Genomic DNA, 14,896 nt, shown 5'->3' with positions numbered 1-14,896 from the left:
CGTGAAAAAATAAATTTGGTATGTTTGAATAAACAACTCAATTAAAGGATTGAAGCATAAACGTCTATCATATAAATGATTATGTTTAAGTTACTTCTTTTCTTTAATTAAGGAAAAAAAAAATAGAGTGCAAAACATCACATGAGATCTAAGACTTCACAATTATATTGACACCTCAAAAATCTCATCTATTATCTACGACTCCTTAAAATTTATTGATAAAAGAAGATAGAACAAAGCTTGGGTTTAAACCGTTAAAAATTTGCATAGAAAATTCCATGGTATAAAACCAAGAAAAGCAAAAAGAAAAAAAAAAAGATTATAGAGAAATATACAAAACACAATGAAACAATACCATCTAGCAAAATCTTTATTAAGGCAGACCTAAGATATTTCTACTAAGGTCCTCTAAAATAAAAGAAGGATGCTTATCCCACCAATGAAGACTAGAGAAATTGAGACCAGTAGAGTAGAGACAAGCTCCTCAACAAAATGATTACCTTCACGATAAATGTAAGAAATTTTAAAGGTAATATTCTTAAACAGCTTCAAATATTACACCGTTTGTTTTTTATGTGCCTAGGAATAATAAAAGACGATATTAAGGCTAGTTAACCAACTAAACATCAAATTCATACAAAGATGAGTTCAACCTTTAACATAAACAAGCTCAATAGAAGCAATTACTTTTTAGGAAATGATAGCTTGTGTTCTAAAGGTACATATTAAGAATACCATTAATAGAAATTATGTATTGGAATTTGTGTTAATTTATTATTCAAAATGTTTAATGTTAATTTTTTTCAATAAATTCTTACTATTAATGGAATGCTATTAATGCTTAACATGTGCCCTAAGGGTACAAGTTAACATGACCCTTACTTTTGAAAAATGTTAATATTTTCAAGTTCCAATGCACTGATTACACAAACATTTATAAAAAGTTACTATTTATGGTCCTTAATCAGTGTCCCGGGGTCATGTTAACTTATGCCGTAAGGGTACACCTTCCAGTCACTAATATAAGCAAAAATCCACTTTTTAGATACATCAATTAATAATGTATGTGACATATAATAAAGACCACATACATCATTAATTGAATGTATCTAAAAAGTGAATTTTTGCTTATATTAGTGACCAGAGTCATGTTAAGGAACCAAAAAAAGTGGATTTATGGTCCTTAATCAGTGCCCCGGGGTCATGTTAACTTGTGCCCTAAGGGTGTAATGTTAAGGAACCAAAAAAAACAAATGCACGACTTTTGATACATATATTTTAATAATGAGTTTCTTAATATGTGTCATTGAAGACATAAGTTAGTATTTGCCATAAACATGGAAGATTGCTAAGTTATTCTCACATTATCCACCTATATTTATTACGTCAATACGATGTAGAATTGAATATATTGATCACACCAGCAAACGTAACCATTTTGCATTGGAAAGTCCATCTTTTGTTGCACATATCCAAAATAGAGTTATAGCTAATAGAACTCACATGCAAATTTACCACATAACAAACAAATTTCAAAGCTTGATAGCATATGAACAATTACAAAAACACTACTAGAAAAAGCCAAATAGCAACAAAGAAAATGAAATCCCTTGCCAATTTTTTCATCACAAAATTTAGTGATGGAATTATAGAGGAATTTGACATTTTCCCTTTATAAATTTATCTGTCTAATTTTCGGTTTTTTAGTAGATAAGATATGATGACTTGTTTCAAAAGTTAAACAACACATCACTTTCTGAAACCAAATTACAAGTAGCCATCGTGAGATTTTCATTAGTTAAAAGCTTATTGTTCATGAACCTACAAAGAAAAAGAGAATTGAATGTAGGAATGGAGGAGTTCCAAACAAGTTTGGTCCATGAGACAAATTGACCATGAGTTTTTTGAAAGCCATACACATCCTTCAAAGAGAGCAAACCATTTCGAGGAGATTCCCGAATTAATTTATACAAGACTTAAATTATAGGTGATGGGATAAAACCGCAAGTGTACGGTTCTATCGAAGTTGTAAAAAGAATATCGTTCCGATATGGAGTTATGAATTCAATTAACTTCCAACAAATATTAGAAAAGAGTTTTGAGTTATAAAGTTTGGATTTTTAATTAAAAGAAAATAATAAAAATAAAACAGCCTTGGGATTATTGGTCCATCATGGTGACAAATCCTCCACAATCCAAACCCTTAAACCTAGAACCTTGTGTTAGACCTAATTTCTAAAGACAAGTTTCTCTTTAGTCTATCACATCTCCTTTCGATCTCAGTGAGTATGTTCCTCTAGCAACCACGTCTATTTTCATGGTTGATTGCTATTAGAATCCTTGAAGTTCGAAACTTTATATGTCTCAAGGTTTGCTAGACAATTTTCAAGTTTCGCAATCCTTGTCTAAATTCACTTGTTCCAATATCAAAACTTCCACTTTACTAACCCTTCACTTTCGCTTCATGATTTTGGTAATTGTTAATTCATGTGAAAACGGTGAATTTAGATTAGAAATTAGGGTTACATAAAATTAGGGTTTAAGACTTCATTTGATTAGGATTATGTCATTAGACTTATCCAACAATCCCAAGACAAGAAGAGTCTACTCACTAACGTTCATTGTAGACATAGAAGAGAAGAAGAAGAATAAGAGCATAAAATAAAGGTGAACTTTTATTCAAAGAAACAATTGTCACTTATTATTTCCAAGAACAAAAGATGAATTGTTATGATAGCTAACTACTCTATTTATAGTCTTATGTCGACTTAAAACCTAAGCAACTAATCACTAGAATGTTCCACAAGAAACCACGGGCTTTTAGGTCAAAATAGGTAGCTTGTTTCCGAAGCAAAAGCAGCAAAAGAGAACCTGAAGCTTGGCACGACCGTGCTGCTGGTGGCACGGGCCGTGCCTCCTCTCTGACTTGGGGAGTGACATATTTTTGTCCCATATTTTGTATTTTCATCCCGAATCAGCTTCTAATCCTCTTTCTTTTGCTCCAAGACTTAATCTATCAAACATTCGTTCCTGAAATATAATAATATGCAATTGAAGTAAAATAGTTCTAAAAAGAAATAATATTTAAATAAAATAAAATAAAATCTAAATAAAACGGAATCAAATATAATATTAAAATTACTAACTATTGACTCATCAATAGGAATGTTATATTTCTATAGCTCATGAGTAAGACAATGATATTACTACAAAAAAGAACGAAGAATTTCCCAATGACTATCCAAGATAAAATGGCTAACCTTAGCCTAGAGAGTAGTGTTTGGAGAATGGGGACAATCAAGAAGATCCACAAGGAAACACCCAAAAGACGAAGGAACATGCATTCACGTGCAGGAAATTAGTGCAACAGCCTGATTTTCGTTAGATTTATTTTTAATTGTTTTATTATGTGTTTATTTGTGCTTGTGTGTGATTAATTATCATTGGGTGCATTTTCATGGGTTTTCGTGCTAGATGGGTAAATTAGTAATTTTTGGTGAGGATTATACTTTGTGTTTAGTGAGAACCATTATTTTTACTAAGTTATTAGTGTGGTTATTAGTATTTTACCGTTAAGTGACCGTTGTTAGTATTTTACCGTAAAGAATGTAGAAACATTTTAGAATTGTGTTTGAGTGGGTTAAGTCCACTAAAGAATTAGGGTTAAGCCCATTAGAGGAATAGCATATTTAAGCCTTGTCTTAAGAGAAAAAATCATTCATTTTTCATTACATAAGATATTTTGAGAGAGGTAGAGAGAGAAAGTGCAAGAGAAGAGGAAAAAGGGTTAGAGAGAAAGAAGCTTGAAGATTCAAGAAGTGGTAGAGATCATAGGAGGTAAAGTGAAGCTTGGGCTAGGAATTGTGCTAATTAAGGTAAGGGGGTTATTCAATCATAATCATTTAGTGTAATTTTTCAATTATTGTATGATTAAGTGTTTAATTGAGTAAGTGATTAATTGTTCATAGTTGTTAAAATTCGTGCTCTAATTATGATGATATGTTTGAATGCATGAAATTGGTGATAATTGAATTGTTGTTGGTGAAATTACATGTTCAAAGTATGTGAAAGTGTTATATGTTGAATTATGCTCTAAATGTTGAATTGTGCTATGTTGTTGTTGAATTGTGATGAGATTCATGTTGAATTGATGTTGTTGTTGCTAAGTGATATTGTTGTTGATGATTCATGGCTTGGGTGTTCATAAATCATGATTTGATGATGAGAATTAAGTTGTTGTTGTTGGTTTTGTAAAATGGGTTGAATTAGTGAATTATGTTCAAATGTCATTGGTTTTCATGTTTGTTGTGTTCTTGTGAACCTTGTTAGTTATAATGACCTGTAAACAAACTCTGGAAAGACATTTGGACATTGGGAGATCAAAATTGGGGATTTTGGGAGAAAAGGGGTTGAAACCCGTAATATTTTTCTGCAGAACTATGACTGTTCGCTTAAGCGAACGCGTAAGCGAACCAACATAGCAAGTTTTGGGAGCCGGTCGCTTAAGCGAACCGGTAAGCGTGCATCACTGGTAGCTACTGGAACATGTTCGCTTAAGCGAACCAGGTGGTCGCTTAAGCGAACGTTAAACGAATAGGTAAGCGACCACTAAGCGTACCTTACTGGTAGCTACTGGAACTTGTTCGCTTAAGCGAACCAGGTGGTCGCTTAAGCGAACCTGCCCAGTTTCAGCCACTTTAATTTTTCGTTATGGGCTATAGGGGGCCAATCCGAGCTTTGTAAAATGATTCTTTCAACTTGTTTAACCACTGTTTGAACTCCTAAACCTACTGGTACATGTTTAAATCACTTAAACTTGGAATTTTTCGTTTTGGGTTGAAACTTGTATATTTTTTGGAAATTCAGATTTTTGTCGAAACGAACTTTTGCGAACTAATTGAGATTACAGGTTTAACCTACAGTCCATATAGACTTAGGTGAGACTTGTAAAGTTGGTCAAATATCTTAATCATGTTAAACTTGAATTTCGGGTGGGAATGTGGAAAATGTGAATTTGAGTTTTCTCATACGAACTTGAGCTATTCTTTGAACTAATGTTTAATAGTTTGTAAGTGGCTTAAGCTCATAACTACATGATTGATTATGATTGTTTTGAGAGTTTTCAAACTTTATATTGTTACCTTGTCTTGAGAATTATCATCAATGTTGGCCGTTTGCCACTTGATATGAATTTTATCGAAAATGATTTTTTTAAGCCAATTATCTTATGATCTTTCGTTACTAGCCTTATATGACTAATTGGAGATGTGTGAATGAATTGTTATATGTTGATATGATTTTATCATAAGATGTTGTATGTTCTCTTACTGGGAATATGAGAATATTTGGAGTGATGAAACTATGTGATGTAGTTGAAGTTAATTAATGAATACAAGTTGATGAATTATGATCTTTGGTGATGACTCTTAATTGAATAATGACATGTTGATTGTGTGGATGTGATAATGCAATTGTTGTTGAAGTTAGGCAATTTAATTGGAGGTGTAATTTTACATTGTATTGTTGTATGTTGAGTAGTTGCATTATTTGGTCTTTGCTTATGTCCATGCATCATTGTCATATCGAGTCATATGAGAAATGTAAAAGGAGGTGTACTTTTACATAGTTGTGCATAAGAGGAGGTGTACTCTTACATATGATGTGCAGTTGGCATCATGGGGTAATGGCCTAGACGTTGTTGTGCTTGGTAGGTGTCAGAGTTAGGCGCATTGCATAATTAACATGAGTTGATTTGTTGCATGTGGATGCTAATTGTTGAAGTTTATGAATGAAAATTGTTGAAGTTTGTGAATGATGTTTGTTGATGATAAGTGTACTTGGTGAATACTTGGTCGTATTATTTTGGAATGTTATGTAAAGGTACATATTGAATTAACTATTTATGTTAAGTGCTTGGAATTGATTTATTCATGTTTAACTATTTATTTAGATTATGATTGATGTAATGCTTAGCCCCTAGTGGTTTTGACTGCCTACCTGTCTCTATGGATGGGTAAACGTTGTGCAGGATTAGTTGCTTTGGTGAGTTGCTTGATGATTGGTCGGATATCGGGAGCTATCTCTGGTATCAGTTTCGTAGAGTCTAGGATAGGCTCAGATCTAGGCGTCTGTTTATGATTATCTAGATTATCTGTTTTGGATTTATTCATGTTGGAGATTTACCCATTTGTCGGGACTTGGAGAAATTTTATGTTGATGTAGTTTTGATATCATGGCATGTATGTTTTGAAGTATATGGTTTATATCCGCTGCTACTGTTGAGTTTTTTATACACGCATGTTGAATTTGGATTTTGTTTGATGACGTAGTGTCTATTTCTTGAATATATGTTTTATTCGCGTGTTTTATCGCTTTAATATAAATAGGGCGTTACAATTAGCACGGATCCATCCCAGACATGGTCCATGCGCCCTGGGCATGTTGGTAGTGGGTCAGAACTGCTTTTTCCACATTTAAAGGGGAAAAAGTCCAGTTTTTCAGCCTAAACATAGGTGGAAACTTTGTATATAAATGCAACTCATCTCATTTATGATTTCGCATTCAGAACGAAACGGTTCAAGAGGAAGGCAAACACTAGATGCTTTAAGGGAGGAGTCTCTCATCACTCTAAGTCTCTAGGGTATGTTTTATTTCTTTTGTAATTTGTCTTTAGTTGACATGAGTAACTAAACCCTATTAGGGTAGATTTTAAGATGAACCTTTATTTTATTTGTTGGAGTATTTAATTTAAGTTCCTAATTCATTTATTTTTTGAATACTATTAAATTTTATTATAGCGTAAGATTTGTTTCTTCTTATGCGAATCAACCCTGAGATAACGGTACTTAGGAAGGTGGCATCCCTAATATTGGTACAAACCTACCCGAATCAGGAAGTAACTAATATAACGGACTATGGTAATTAGGAAAACATAGTAACTTCAGTGAATTAAATCATTATAGTAACTTTATTCTTCTTTCATCCTTAGTAAGGTACACGAGATAGGGATGCTCATTTGTAGAACTACCGACAAGGAGAATATGTTGATGTCCTTCTAAGATTTAACAAACGAGGGAACCTTTAAGACCATTGAGAATTTAGGAACCATAATTTAAGTCATTGTTTCAAATGCCTCTGAGAGAGTAAGAACCCACACATACCTCTACGCACGAAGGTACATCTCCCTACATGATTGATGACCCTAAGCATTAACCCGCGTGGAAACTCTGGTGTAAGGTTTCAACTTGACATCTGGAGGGGAATAAACCTATATTTTTGAGAGAGTAAGGCCCCACACGTACAAACTCGTATGATCAGTAGGTGCAGCTCGACAGACGGTAGGAAATAAAACTCCATAAACTCATCACTTAAATAGAAAACGTAAAAATCAATATCGGAATAATGTTTGACCATTAATTAATTTCAACAAATGAATAGAGGGGATTCAAAAAATCTTAACCATTGCTAACATTCTACAATCAAAACAGGTAAACTCTTAAACTCTTGCTACACTGCAAACAAACTAAATTGCAAACACCACTCCCCCACCCCCACCCCTGTTATCTTTTATTTTATTTTATTATTTATTATTCTCAAATAAGTAACGCGAATTTTCTAGTTGGAATGACAATCCCTCTTGATACCATACTCTACTTATCACTTTATTACTTGGTAAATGATTTGGTACACTTGCCTAAATTCGACCATCATTTACAAACACCAAAGACTCGCTACTTGATTGTCCCAGTTCTTACTAAGAACTTAGGGCCATACCTTCTCAACAGTGTCAAACCTTATGCCTTATGTGTTATGTATTTTAGCGGTGGAAATGGATTTAAGGTTAAGTAATGACCATATATATAAAAGACGTGTGAGGTTTTTTTGGGCGGCGACTGAGTAATGAATTCCTAATACTTTACCAATTTGCTCTTAGAATTTATCTTGCTTGATCCTTAAACCCCAACGAGGGTTGGTTTTTCCTTAATCCCAAGTTACGAGGGTACATGGCTCATATAATGGGTTGTTTACATCTTCTATTGGGTTTAGGTAACAATAGAGATGTGTGTCAAGTTCATACCAAAATCCACAACTCCCAAGCACAAATTATAAAAAGGTGAAGTACTTTAAGAGTTGCTAGGTTAACTAGAGTCGAGTCCAAAACCCAATGTAGTCTCTAAGATTAGCAACAAAAATATTGAGATTAAGTTTCATCATATGCCTCCTAGACAACTTATCATCACTCATCCAAGGCTCAACAATAAAACAGAAATCAAGCTTGTGTTTAACACAAGAGTTGATGCATTCATGAAATCAAGTATGTCTTATTCTTAGCTTGAGGTAGGATAGGCTAGAGACCCCACCAATTGTCTAACCTGTTTTCGGATCTATTTGAAATCAATATTTTCATTAGTGAAGAGATGACAATTCTTGAACCCAAGTGCATCAAGTTTGGATCCTCCCAAATACTAAGAGTACATTTGATGGAATCTAAATGGACCTTGCCATTTTGTTTGGAAGTTTGGTGAGGAGAGAATGTGGGGACTTCCAGGGTGAGAAATACAGGAAAAATTGAGAAAATTTCACATTTTTTGAAAGTGTATTTTTTTTTTAGAGAAATATAAGATTAGTATATTTTTAATTTGAAGAATATTATAACAACATTGATTGATGTTAATGTGGATTTTGAGATAGACTCAAATGTGGTGGTAGACAATATCTATGGTCGTACACTTGCCGTCTCAGATTCTGTGTCAATTATTAATGATTGTTAGCGTCTATCATTAATAATCTTATATTAGCTTCTAATTTAACAAGTTAATGAAGTTACTCATATATAGTTTAGCTATGGTAGCTCCATGTCATGCCGATTTATGTATTTTCATTTGAATTCCATCTTGCATCTCTACTCTTATTTTAAATGAAATGCATTAAGTTTTCTTTTGTAATTTTTTTTTTATAACAACATATATAGATTGAATTTGATGAATTCATATAAATTCTCCTTCAATAAAATTTTCGAGTTCCCCCAGATTAAAAGAATTTTGTAATATGAAAAAAAATAAAGTCTGAAAGCCCTCATCTCTCAAAATCTTCCATTTGATCTAATTGTTCTTTCCTCTTTTTTTTTTTTTCTTTTTTTTTTCTTTTGATAGTTCTCACATTTTTTCTCTTCCAAATTCGCAAACAAAAGTTAAATGCACTATCACCGATCTTCAAAACCCGACCACCTTTTCTCTCCGCAGTACAACACCACTTCCTTTTATGTATGGGTTCCTCTACCAAATTTAAGATCAAACCATCATAATGGTCTGGTTTAGGAGATGAGGTAATTAAGACCGTACTCATTAAGTAATCCATTTTAGGAGTAATTATAAAACACTCTTCATCACGTGCTCATTGTCTGTTTGGGTTTTTCCTCCACTCCACAACCTCAATCCAAAGCGCATATTATTCCACAGCTTGCTACCCAAAATAAAGGACTTTGAAACAAAGTAAATGTACATCTCTAGAAAAATTATATTCCAAAAAGTATACCCTTAAAATCAATTAATTCGACTCCTTGTATTTTCTAAATCTAATCATGCCTTTAACAAGGTGCCACCTCATTATTTCAACTCCTTGTACTTTCTAAATACAATCATGCCCTAGAAAAATCGCAACTTAATAAATATTTCACTTTCTTTAATAAATCCTTTTGATACTTTTCATCGAAAGTATCTATATATTGTTGCCAATTGAAGCTACTATCCTCTAAGAATTTTTTTTATTATGGTTGTAAAATAGTAGTAATAATAATTTTTATGCATGAAGGATTTCCACGTTAGAACACATTCTTGTAGTGTTCTTAATATTATTGCCTGTATCTTGCAACTCTCTAAGTGCCACATTTTGTGTGAAATTTATTCTTAATTTTTTAACATTGGAGTGAAGTGCATGTTTGTTGGATTAATTATTTAATTAATCAATTATGGATTGACAATAATCAATTATTATAAATTAATATTATAATTTATAATATGGTTTATTATATTAAGCACTCATTAATTGATGAATATGTATGATTGGGCTATTCTTACTAAATGGACTGTGATGGGTTGGACCATTTAGCTAAGCCCAATGAGAGGTCCCTACCCTCAGCCGTTTAGCTATTTAAACGTCATCCCATCATACGGTTAAACTATTCTTATGAACATTCTGGTGCTAAACGGAATGAGGGTAGTCATCTCTCTCATCCCTGTGACAGCTATCATTTATGAACCTAAACATATAAGGTACATAATTTCTTATTCCTTCTTTGATACTGATACTGATATGCTATAACTTGTATCTACTGATCCATGGCTGAATCCTAAAACTATTATCAGTGTTTGTATTCTATGCACCAAGATAAGATATGACTCACCTATTAATTATTGTTATTAACCTTATTGTATTGGGATGATCTAATGACATTGAACTGAAATGATTTCCTCCTCCAACTGGTAGTTAAATATTTTGCATACAAAAATGACTAGAGGTCCGACACAAATTAATTTTCTTAATAGTTAGAGAGTAAGTGTAAAATTCTTTTACACTATCAATCAATCACAAATCATCATTTATATAACTTTAAAATAAATAAAATGAAATGGGACCTTGAATTATGTTGGAAAAATGGATGGATATACATGTTTACAGCACATAGAAATAAAAATAAAATGAAAGAGCTGAGTGTAAGTAGACAAGTTTAGTAGTCAACATCAAACCAAGTTCCATGCTCATACAGTTAAGCTTGTGGGCCTTCTAATATGCCCTCCAGTTTTCTCATATGTTCCTTTGTTATTATCTATCCTTTGACCCTATCAAAAAAAAAAAAAAAACATATGATTGCGATTCTGTAATAAAAATTCCATAAACATGCATAACCATCGTTATTAAAAACTTTACCACAAATTGACCTATCTCTCACACTCATTATCGCATAATCCAAATGACAAAAACAATGATTAATTAATCCAAATCGTAATCCAAGGTACGTGATTGCACGCACTCTCGCTATGAATCTCAGATCCCAAAACCCTTACCACGTGTCACCACTTAATTAGTTAAAACAAATCAACGGCTTAGATAATTTTAAGAAGACTTAAGAGTAATTAAATCCTACGGTGGATAAAAAGAACCGTAAAAACCTGAGAAGAAACGACATTGTACGCTACAACCGAGGATTGTGTCTGTAGAAAGAACAGTGTTAGTGAAGAAAGAGAAAGAGAGATATAAACACTACAGCGCGCACCATTCTCCACTGTCCAAGGAGATCACGCACCGAACCTAACACTCTCTCTCTCTCTAGAATTTTCTCTCTCTAGTTTTTTTTTTTCTTTCGGTGCTTCAAGTTGAAGTTGAAGTTGAACTGTGTATTCTTCTTTTGCTTCATTGTATTTTCAATTGATTGATTAATGTTGAGTTGAAACCGGTTCGGTTCGGGTTTGAAGTTAGTGAACCGAAATGGATCCAGGAGCGATGATGAACGAGGGTTCATTTCCGAATGGGAATGGAAATACGACGCCGTTTAGTTTAGCGGAGATCTGGCAGTTTCCAGCGGCGATTAATGGCGGCGGAGGTGGATTAGGACTAAGAAGGCCGCAGTTTGGGAACGGTTTAGGACAGTATGGTGAGTTTGGACCCGGTTTGAACCGGGATGGTAATGGTTTGAACCATGCTGGTGGTGGTGGTAAGAAGAGGCGTGACTCTGAAGATGATTCTGCTAAGTGTGTTTCCACCAGTAATGGCGGTGCCAATGCCGTGGTATACATTTTTCTTTCTTTCTTTTTTTAGTTTTTTTTAGTTATATTTGGAAGGAATTCATTGCAGTAACTGTTTGATTAAATACAGTATAAATATAAATTAAATATTAAATATATGTATTTTGGGGAGTGATTAATTGGTTGATTAAGAAAGTTGAGTTGTTGTTTTAATGAATATACTTAAAAACGGATCTAATTATGTTGTTAATCATTGTTCAAGTTGTATTTTTGGATTCTGTATATCTGCTAAAAATGTGTTTTTTATTTTATTATTGGAATTTTTTTTGCAATTTTCCCGCTCAAGATTTTGATTCATTTTTTTGGGTAAATAAAATAGTGTTATAAATTCTAATGATGTTTTTAATAATTTCACAAACTATTTTGCCTATGGAAGTTTAATCTCAACACTTATTGATTACTATTTCACTTTTGATTTTAAAAATGGTATGCGAACTTATTCAAGTTTGGTCGCGATTTCAAGGATATTGATGTCTTTGCTACAACATAAGGACCAAAATTTTGGCTACTGTGTTCATATTTAAACCCAATTTTCTATCATTTTGTGACTATGATTGCAATTCGAAATTTTGTTTCGAACTTGAATGTCAAAATGGTTGTCATAATTATTCTAGAGAAAACTTCCTTTATGGTGATAATTTAGTTATCTATATGTGTATTTATTATATTTTGAATTAGTCTGTGTGATTTAATGGAATTATTATTTGGATTGTGCAGAATGATAGTGATGGAAAACGGACTAAAGCATCGGGGAACAAGAATGAGGGTGGTGATGGTAAAGTTGAAGGAGAAGCCAGTTCAGGAAAGCATGCGGAGCAAAGCAGTAAGCCACCTCCTTCTGACCCTCCTAAGCAAGATTACATCCATGTTCGAGCTAGAAGGGGTCAAGCTACTGATAGCCACAGTCTTGCAGAACGTGTAATTTACCCTTTACTTATAACTTTTTCAAAAACTCTTATGTTATCGTTTTTAGGTTCTTTTTCTCTGTCTAATTGTTAAGATCAATTTCTTAAGCAAGATAACAGCAATTTAGTTGAGAAGCGCCGTTTTGGCTGCGACATCATAGGTTTTGATAATCAGACATATTTAACCGCACTTCTCAATATCAAGAGTTAGGACACAATCATTGCTATGATGTTAAATCTTGTTTAAGGAAAATGTAAATTTATGGTTTTGTTGCGGTTAGAGTCTATGCCTCTGTTTCTAATTGGAATGTTGGTGTACAATAAACAGGCCAGAAGGGAAAAGATTAGTGAAAGGATGAAAATTCTACAGGATTTAGTTCCTGGTTGTAATAAGGTAATGTTTTTACTACCTGTTAATTTTTTCTGCTCTCATGTTCACATAAACAGAAATGAAATGAAAATAGTAATAATAATAAACCAAATGAAAGGAAATTACTAAAAGTAGGACAAACGTGCTACTTGGGCCCGTGAAAAGAAAATAACAGTTACGATCTTCCTAATTGTTGGTCCGTTATAATCTCATATTTTCTATGAAATAATAAATTGAGACTTTCTTCAATTTAGGTTATTGGGAAAGCATTGGTGCTTGATGAGATAATTAATTATATTCAATCACTTCAGCGCCAAGTGGAGGTATCTATTCTATTTCTGATTTTGGTATTTACTGAATTATAATCTTTTCAAAATTTATTATGTTTTGAAATTGATTTTTGACTATTGTGATGTTACTTGATGTCACAGTTTTTATCGATGAAACTTGAAGCAGTTAATTCAAGACTCAATACCGGCATTGAAGCCTTTCCTCCAAAAGATGTAAGTGTTAAACATCCCTTGATTTTTATATTGAAACTCTAATCAAGTTGAAAGCTTGTTTCTACCCTCTTTATTTGAAAAATTTCCTTATGACAAGCCATGGCTCGCATAACTCACGAGTACAGTAATTATAGTGATTGCTATGTTGCAAGTATGTATAACAAGGTTGAACCATCTTTTGCAAACATTATTCACACACAAGATTTTTGTTTCATTTGCAAATTTTGTTGTTGAGTACTCTGCAATTTTTGTTGTTGTTGAGTACTTTGCTTCAAATGAATGATAGCTTCTCACTAGGTGCTTTTCAGAACTGATTAGTTTAAGAAGCTTGCAACCTCTGGTCTCTGCATAATGGGCGAGAGTATTGAACTCTCAGCCCTTAGATTAATCCAAAGTTCAATCTTTAGCTGTAGAGGATAAATGTACTTGATTGAGAGGATACGGAAAAAAAATGGATTAAAATGATTGATTTAGTTTTTTTATTATTTCATCATTGTATAAAAAACATTGGACTGACAAGACCTAGTTTTTCTCTCTCTTTCCAGTATGGTCAACAAACGTTTGATCTTGCCGGCATGCCATTTGTTTCACAAGCTACAAGAGAGCCAAGCAGAGGTTCTTCACCAGAATGGTTACATATGCAGGTAGGTGGTGGTTTCGAAAGAACGACGTAGGATACGAGATCACCTCATCGTGTAATAATAATATGCATAAATGAGCAGTATTCCATTTCATCCTTCAAATGCTCCTATATTATAAAACAAAAATGATATACTTAAGGTGTTAAAGTCCAATGGACACTTCTTCATTCCCATTTTCTACACAAAGGTATGGAGCTGTTACTGTTTTCAACAGGCTGCTTCAGTTTGTGGTTAAGCTTTGAAAATGAATTCATTTACTCAATATTGTGTACTATATTATAGTGGACTTTCAGGCTTTTTTTTTTGTTGGTATTTAACGTGACTCTTGAAGTTATCATTCTTGTATAAGAATGCTGCTTGTCTTGAATACATAATGCTTACATTTTGTGTAGTAGTCTCAATATTCATGTTTGTTTGTGTAGCAAGGTTCAATAAATAAAGCCAATGCAGTTTTTCAAAATTATTTTCTGGCGTTTAGTCACCGTTATTGCTTAAGAAATTTTTAGCAATATTGCATCTATTTTTTAACATCGACATTAAATTCTACCAAATTGCAAAAGTTATTCAATCCACTCTCATTCATTCAGTAACCAGGGAACTCAATTACACTTCTCTCGGCAATTTTTCAGTTAAAAGTTTTTTATTAAAAAAAAAGGAAAAATAGAACATAGATATC

At 33.0% G+C, this 14,896-nt stretch overlaps 1 protein-coding gene across 1 annotated transcript; it reads left to right on the top strand.

The window, feature by feature from the left end:
• Positions 1-11,199: 11,199 nt before the first annotated feature.
• Positions 11,200-14,621, top strand: LOC11409487 (transcription factor BHLH089). Its single transcript, XM_003628537.4, has 6 exons — positions 11,200-11,784; positions 12,519-12,719; positions 13,035-13,100; positions 13,331-13,399; positions 13,508-13,579; positions 14,125-14,621. Exons 1-6 carry the CDS (start codon positions 11,485-11,487, stop codon positions 14,251-14,253), a joined length of 837 nt encoding a protein of 278 aa, XP_003628585.1. The 5' UTR covers positions 11,200-11,484; the 3' UTR covers positions 14,254-14,621.
• The last annotated feature ends 275 nt before the right edge of the window (positions 14,622-14,896 follow it).

This window comes from Medicago truncatula, chromosome 8 (assembly GCF_003473485.1).
Source record: "Medicago truncatula cultivar Jemalong A17 chromosome 8, MtrunA17r5.0-ANR, whole genome shotgun sequence".
Classification (NCBI taxonomy): domain Eukaryota; kingdom Viridiplantae; phylum Streptophyta; class Magnoliopsida; order Fabales; family Fabaceae; genus Medicago; species Medicago truncatula.
Note: the sequence above shows the minus strand (reverse complement) of the source record. Positions and strands in the feature narration are given on the sequence as shown.

Coding starts and splice junctions, on each gene's coding strand:
- LOC11409487 (XM_003628537.4), top strand. CDS start 11,485: ATGGATCCAGGAGCGATGATGAACGAGGGTTCATTTCCGAATGGGAAT. Junction 11,785..12,518: donor ATGGCGGTGCCAATGCCGTG/GTATACATTTTT, acceptor TGGATTGTGCAG/AATGATAGTGATGGAAAACG. Junction 13,580..14,124: donor AAGCCTTTCCTCCAAAAGAT/GTAAGTGTTAAA, acceptor CTCTCTTTCCAG/TATGGTCAACAAACGTTTGA.